Genomic DNA, 7,772 nt, shown 5'->3' on the forward strand with positions numbered 1-7,772 from the left:
CCTCGAACAGATTAACAAATGCAGGGGTTGATGTAACTTCGAGCAGGAGGAGACTGCCTTAACCGTGGTGTTTATAAACCCTTCAGCACGGAGCACAGGAGAGGTGAATTCCAGAGGGGACCGGCACGAGTTACGAGCTCCACTGCAGCCTCTGCAAAACGCAGAGTTGCTGCCCTCAGCCCCATTCCACGAGATATTGCTACAACAAATCCAGGATGGGATCAATAAAGTGAATTTGATCGTAAATGAAAGCAGCAGCAAAAGCTCCCCCGGCCCCTGGAGGGTTCGGCAATGCTGGGGCAGAGGCACCTGCCTGGCTGCAGCCCACGGCGCCCTGATGAATTATTGACAGCCCCTCGGAGGCTCAGGGGTTCACAGGCGGGAGAAAAAAGGGTGGAAAACCAAAGGCAGGAAACCCAAAGGAGCCCGAGCCTGGATATCCAGGGATGGGAATGCTCATGGAGCTGGAAGCCACAGCAGGGTGGATGCCCTGGTTAGCTGCGTGAATGTCTTTGTCAATCAAACCCAGTGGTGTGCCGGAGTGCTCCGGTCCTCCTGCCCATCCTTTCCAGCTCTCCTTTCCATGTGTGGAAGGCGGAGGGTGGCTGACCCCCGAGGCAACGCTCAGCAGAGATCTGAAACGCGGCAGGGTTTGCCAGCAGATCAAACTGAGGATAAACCCATTGCCCTCAGATCCCAGCCATCCACAGCTCTCCTTCAGGAACAAAATGAAACAGAAAAGTACTTTGATCCAGCGCAAAGGACAAGGAGCACATCAAATAAAAACACAGATAAGGCTTAATTGATTTTAAAAAACCCCCAAACATGGAGATAGAAGCAGGTTAAGGTCAGTCTGGTTCTTGTTGCCTTTGGCTGGATGGAGGCCAGCCGTGGCAGTACCCCCTGGGAGTGGCACTGGCTTGGCACGAGCCAGGTTTTCCATCCTGGACAACTCCGGATGGAGAGAAGGAATTCCTGGTGCCAAAAGAGTGCCTCTCTCTTGGAGCTCTCAGGGATGCCCTTCGCCTTCTCCCCCCCAGTTCCAGGGGCGTGAAATCCCTTTGTTAGGGAGACCTGACCTGAGCGGCTGGTGGGGCCGGCACTCCGGGTGCCAGCAGGGGTGGCAGGGTGTGACAGGGAGCGGCGTCACGGACCCTGACACGGAGCCCTCGGAAAGCAGCACGGCGCCCTCAGGAAGCAGAACGTCGCGTCCTTGAGCGCCTGCAAGTGAGCCCTCCGGGAAAACCGCTTCTCCCATCCCCCCAGAGGTGCTCACAGGTGTGCTTGGGAGTCCGGGGAGGTGCACAGGCGGCCAGGCTTCCCCGAGGGTCACCTCTGATGTGGGCACTGCAGGGGACCCAAGCAGCAGCTCCCACACAGCCACGGGTTTCACTCCAGGGAAGGTGATGGATGGATGGATGGATGGATGGATGGATGGATGGATGGATGGATGGATGGATGGATGGATGGATGGATGGATGGCTGTTCAGAGAGCAGAGGTGCTGCAGATCCACCAGCTGCTGCTGTTCCTTCAGCTACAGGTGCAGGATTTGTCCTCAAAGCCCAGTCTTCTTCCCAGTGCTGTCCTGTGGGTCACTGCACCCCTCAGCAAGGCCTGGCATGGCAAACCCTGGGTGCAGTGGGGGAGCTGAGCTCAGTCCCACACCAACTGCTGGCACTAAAATACTGCCGTGGATCCAGCCTTGCCTGCCTGACAGCTCCTCCCTGCTCCCGGGAGACTGCAGAGAGCTGCAGGTGGGGGAATAACCAGGCTGCTTTGGGATAGAAGGGACCTTAAAACTCACCCAGTCCCACCCCTGCCATGGGCAGGGACACCTTCCACCATCCCAGGCTGCTCCAAGCCCCAATGTCCAGCCTGGCCTGGGACACTGCCAGGGATCCAGGGGCAGCCACAGCTGCTCTGGGCACCCTGTGCCAGGGCCTGCCCACCCTCACAGGGAACAATTCCTTCCCCATACCCCACCTGTCCCTGCCCTCTGGCAGTGGGAAGCCATTCCCTGTGTCCTGTCACTGCCTATACCCGGGCTAATCCCACAAACCTTTGCAGCACTGATTAAGATGCTCCACTTGTCCCCACACTACCCTTTCTTTGACACCAGGGCAGCAAAAATGCCCAAAACCCCGTGTGGGACCTGCACCATAGTCCTGGCTGCGAGAGCAGGGGTCTGGGCTGGGTGCCAGCACCCTGTCCCCTTCCCGAGGACATGAACCCCTCCAACACCTTTATTAGCAGCTGCTCCCGTTAGCTGAGCACGGAGAGGCACACGCTGGGCTCAGCAGAGCATGAGCAAATAACAGCCGATGTAACACAGCAAATTAAACCCCAGCAGGGACTCGAAATGCCAGCAAATATTCCATAATCTGTCTTCCTTCCTTCTGCTGAATAATTTTCCCTCACTGGCAGTGAAGCTGGGACGGTGTCAGGGTGTGTATTTATGGGTGTGCCTGGGGTAAAGGGGGAGCTGGCTCATGAAAATCTGGGTGCAGAGATGCTTTATAATACACCAGAAGGAAAAGACAGTGGATACACATCATCCCCTCCTGGAGAAAGACAGAGGGAATAAAAAGGGATGCAGAGATGTGCCCAAGAGCTATTTCTATCTTGCACCAAGTGGCAAAAAGAAAGCGAAAATGAGATTGGCCCATCTCAATGACTCAGTGTAATGAGAAATGGGCCACAGATGACACATCCCAGAAATCTTACATGAAGTTAGACAAAGAGGAAAATGCTACTGGAGGTTAAAAATTAGATGAAAAAGGAAAACTGGTATTGAAACACATGACATGCAAGCACAGGCAATGAGGGAGAGGCTCCATCCCTGCCCTGGTACCCCTCTGCCTCGGGAAGGATGAAACCCTGCTCCCTGTGTGTGTGCTGAGGTTTCCCGGAGCTCCCTGCCCTCCCTGGCACCCCCTGCCAGGGCTGGAGCCCTTCCTGGACAGATCCTCACCTGCTCCAGCAGTGCAGGATGTGGGGAAGGCATTGGAGCTCACCTGGCAGCATCAAACCAGAGATGGGAGCTCTCACCCCACCCCCGGGCATGGGGCAGCCGCAGCTTCTCTGGGCACCCTGTGCCTCCCCACCCTCACAGGGAACAATTCCCTCTCAATATCCCATCTAATTCTGCCCTCTGGCACTGGGAAGCCATTCCCTGTGTCCTGTCCCTCCAGCCCTTGTGCCCAGTCCCTCTCCAGCTCTCCTGGAGCCCCTTTAGGCCCTGCAAGGGGCTCTGAGCTCTCCCTGGAGCCTTCTCCTCTCCAGGTGAGCACCCCCAGCTCTCCCAGCCTGGCTCCAGAGCAGAGGGGCTCCAGCCCTGGAGCAGCTTCGGGGCCTCCTCTGGACTCTCTCCAGCAGCTCCAGGTCCTTGTGCTGCTGGCCCCAGGGCTGGGGCAGCTCTGCAGGTGGGGTCTCACCTGAGGGGGCAGAAGGGCAGAATCCCCCTCCCCTGCTGCCCACGCTGGGGGATCAGCCCAGGGTTAGGGGTTTCTGAGCTGGTTCATGTCCAGCCTCTCAGTCACCAGCAGCCCCAAATCCTCCTCCCAGGGCTGCTCTCCATCCATCCATCCATCCATCCATCCATCCATCCATCCATCCATCCATCCATCCACCCCTGCAGGAAGCAGCACCCATCGCACCTGGGGTGACATTTCCTTCCAAGGGAAAGCGCCCCGGGGCAGCCGTGGCTCTGGGAGGGCAGGGAAGGAATCCCGGAGCCTCCAGCTGTGGGAGATGGCTCTGCAGTTACATAAGCAGGGAGGCTGGCATTGCATAATTCCATGAATCACTCACTTGGCTTTGCTTTCAGAGGCTGCCCAGTGCTGTGGAGCTGTCGGGGTCTGCAGCCACCCCAAGACCCCTCCTCACCCTCTGCTCCTGCTGCTTCTCAGGCTCTTCTGGGGTGCCTCCCCCTCCGTGCACCAGCAGCACCCATTAACTGCTCCTGCCCTTGTTCCTGCCCCATGGCCTGTGGGTTTGTGCAGTGGCTCAAGGGTTTCTAAGACATTTGCCAAACCAGGATCTCCCGGCTCTGCCGGTTTTACTCCTTCCTGCTAAGGTTGTATGCGGTATTTTGAGTACAAAAGTCACCCCTGTCTTCAGGATCGAGCCAGATGCTGAACATGCACCCCCCTGCCCTGGGATGCGCAGATGTGGCTGAGCTGCAGAAAAGCCTCATCTTGTGTCCTCAGTGGAGATTTTCTATTTTAGCACCACCTCCTCTGTGTTTGGCAGGGAAACTCTTGGCGTTTTCAGGCAACTCCAACCCCTGGAGAGGAGTTAAAGTGCTGAATGAAGGATGAAGAGCCTGATTCCAGCAGGGATCTGCCTCTCCACAGGCTGCAGGCAGTGCTTAGCTCTGCGGACAAACACCTGCCAAGAGAAGCCTGAAGGGAAGTGATCCCAAACCACACTTTTCCTGATTTGGGGCTTCATACACCATAAATACCTTCCTGATGTTTTTTTTCCCTCTGCACTTCACTGCTGCTTGGACAGGAGCGAAGACTGAGAAAAACACGTGTTTTGTGCCGAGTCCTCCTGAAAGCTGTGAGAGTTTGCAGTGCAAGGAGCAGCTGGAGGAAACAGGCAGAGCCAGAGTGGCTCCAGGGACACTGACACCTCTGGTGAGAAAAATGAACTTTTGGAAGGGGAAGCTGTGGCAAAACAAGGAGCAGGAGCCCCTGCAACAGCCCCATGCCTTGAACACACATCCTGAGTGGAAACCCCAGCAGTTCCCTGGAGCTGAGCCCTCCTGGAGCAATCCAGAGTTGTTTGCTATTTATCATCTATAACTTCTCAAAAACCAGCACCAACAAACTCCATCTGCACTCATGGCCGGCCCAGGACCACAGACCTGCTCCCCACGCTGAGTATTCCATGAGGAGCAGCCACACCCTAATCCGAAACATTTATTTCCAAGGGACATTCAAGGGCAGGTCTTTTCTCCCTCCACACTAACCCAGGCATTAACAACTAGAGCATCCCCAAATTTTGGGGGTGACCAGTAAAAATTGCTTCACCAGGAGCTGTGAATAACACCAGCCACCTGCAAGCAAAAGGGATGGACGGAAGAGCAGGAGCAGGGAAATGCTGCTGCCAGGAAAGGGAACTGAGTAGAGCTTAGGAGAAGTGAGAAAATTCCTTAGCCAGCAAGAGAGGAGCTGGCTGTGAACAGCAGAGGAAACACTGTGGGTGGGAGAGACCTGGTGACATCTCTGGGTGATGATGGACAAGGAGCAAGTGCTGGAGTGAAGCCCCAGCCCAGAGCAGCTGCTGGGGGCTGGAGCTGGCACGGGAAAAGGAGGAAACGCTGGTATTCTGGGCAGCAAATTACTCAATGTCCTTCCATTATTTAACGTTACTGGACTGCACTGGCATCTGTACACTCAGAGGGAACACGAAGTCCGCTGAAAGTGGAGATTATTTTCTGGAAGTGCCCCGACCCACAGCTGGAGCCACAGCTGGCCCCAGCCAAGCTGCCTGACAGCAACAAACCCTTTCCTGCATCCCTGGGCGTGATCTTGTCCAGGGGTGTCTCCAGCCATGCACTCCTGATTTTCCCTGGATGACACCTCAGAGCCTTGCGGTGTTCAAATCATGTTTCAAGCCAGGAATTCCCCTCACCGCCTGCTGAGCCTCCCACACTGCCTCCATTTCCTTAGAAAATCACCTTTTCCAAAGCTGGGGGGCAGTGACAGGTGCTGAGATGGGAAATGAAGCTCCCGAGCCATCCCTCAAATCCACGTTCAGCCACATCGTGGCTCAAGCCACGGAACATTTAACCCACCTGCAGCCAGGGCACATGTGGCAGGTCCAGGGTAGAGCACAGTGCAGACCAGAACCCCCAGTGATCCACTGGGAACAGTCTGGGAGCCAGGAACCACAGAGGAAGGGAGGCTGCGATCTAATTGTGACCAGAGCAAGGTCCCCAGAGAGCCCCGGGCTGCTACAGGGAAGGGAGGAGGCCAAGCAGCCCCGCAGGGCTCGGGCGCCGGGGGGGCCAGGACGGGGCATTGCAGAGCCTGGAAATGCCACCTGTGCCCAGCAGGACGGCTGGAAAACGGGGAACTGGGCAAGTAGGAGGGGACGCAGAGAAACGAGAGCGTGCTGTGAAACAAGCCCATAACAATAACGAGCGGGAGGCTGGCAGACAGGGGGGCTCTCACAGCCACACTGGGGCCGGGGTTCCTCAGGAGCCTTCAGAAGCTTTCTGAGGGAATTGGCCAAAGCAGGGAGGAGCTTGGGATGTGTCTGTGCTTCCAAGGTGGTGGGAGAACCTTGCTCAGGCTGCACGGCTGAACAGCCAAGGAAGGGTTTGGGTTGAAAGGGACCTTAAAGCCCATCCAGTGCCACCCCCTGCCGTGGGCAGGGACACCTTCCACTATCTCAGGCTGCTCCAAGCCCCGTCCAGCCCGGCCTGGGACACTGCCAGGGATCCAGGGGCAGCCACCACTTTTTGGGACATGCAGTGCCATTCCCTTCTGGGGAGTGTCATTCCCATCCAGGGTTATCCTTGCCTCTGGATTCCCATCTCCAGAGGGGCTGGAATCAGAGGGCTGCAGCAGCCCGCACACAGGATGGGACGTGTGCCCACCCCATCCCTGCAGACCGGTCCCACTGTCCCCATGCCCAGCAGGGACGCCACAGCTGCCACCTGACAGCAGCAGCAAGTGTGGCCAGTCTCACCCCAAACTTAAAATCCGTGTTCCAGGGAGGACAGGCTGTTCCCGGGGCTGACTCCCGGGGGATATGCTCACGCCAAAGGCTTTAAGGGACACAGCAGCTCCCCCATTTGCAGGACCCAGCAGAAACCAAGCCAGCCTGCTGCTCCCAGACCCTGCAGCCAAGGGCAAGCTCACTGGGGCACTGGCAGAGGCAGCAGCTCAGCCCTGACCCCAGACCTTTCCATGTCTCTAGGACCGTATGGATCAGTTCTCCCAAGCAGTGCCCTGCTGGAGAGGCTGGGCTTGGCCAGGCTCTGCCTGTGGCAGCAGGCACAGGTCAGAGCCACGGCTGCCCGGCATCTTCCCAGGATCCGGGCTGCAAAGAGGCACTGCCATTAGAGGAGAAGTGAAAGCATAAGAGAAACCCACCGTGGCAGCCTCAGGCATTGGGAAAACTGGGAAAATTCCCTGCGACGGGAGAACTAAGGGGAGCTGCCTCACCGGGGGAAAAAAATCCCTCAAATAAATAAGCACAAGCAGAGAGGAAGCGACAAAACACGTGCAGAAGGCTGACAGGGGACAGGCGTGGAATCACTCCTCGTTTTTTCCCCTTTGAAGCTGCTCCTGAGCCTCAGCGGGTCAAGGAGCAAAACCAGCGGGGAAAAGCAGCGTGAGAAACTTCACCTTTCCCGGCCCCGAGCCCGGCACCACAGCCATCCTCCGCATCCCCCGGCAGCGAGCAGGTGCTGCCATACTCACAGTTCCAGGGCTCTCCCGATCCTCATCCCACTGGCGCTGGGAGCGAAAGTTTTCCTCTGCCCGCAGAGCTGGGGCCATTCGCTCTTTCCCTGCCCAGGATGGGTGTGGGTGTGTGGAGGTGGGGCTTCGGCACTTCTAAAACCCAGAGCACGTTTCAATCCAAACTTTTGCAATCCCTTTCAATAGGATTTCTTTTATTTTTGTTTTTGCTTTCTCCTGAGGCTGCAATCCCAGAATGACAGAGCTGCCCGTGCGGTTTGCTGAGCCAGGGCTTTGCGAGCTGCTTCTCCAGTCCCTGTCCCACTCCAAACTGGGCTTGGCTTTCCCTCCAT

General features: G+C 57.0%; 1 protein-coding gene across 3 annotated transcripts in view; it reads right to left on the reverse strand.

The window, feature by feature from the left end:
* SLCO2B1 (solute carrier organic anion transporter family member 2B1) overlaps positions 1-7,544 on the reverse strand; it is a 34,594-nt gene extending 27,050 nt beyond the window's left edge. For all 3 annotated transcript variants that reach the window (XM_069027013.1, XM_069027002.1, XM_069026992.1), the window contains exon 1: positions 7,441-7,544. In XM_069027013.1, coding sequence (XP_068883114.1) covers positions 7,441-7,518 — 78 coding nt within the window. In that variant the 5' untranslated portion in view covers positions 7,519-7,544. The remainder of the gene's footprint in view (positions 1-7,440) is intronic.
* Positions 7,545-7,772: the final 228 nt, after the last annotated feature.

Source organism: Aphelocoma coerulescens, chromosome 1 (assembly GCF_041296385.1).
Source record: "Aphelocoma coerulescens isolate FSJ_1873_10779 chromosome 1, UR_Acoe_1.0, whole genome shotgun sequence".
In the NCBI taxonomy this organism is placed as follows: domain Eukaryota; kingdom Metazoa; phylum Chordata; class Aves; order Passeriformes; family Corvidae; genus Aphelocoma; species Aphelocoma coerulescens.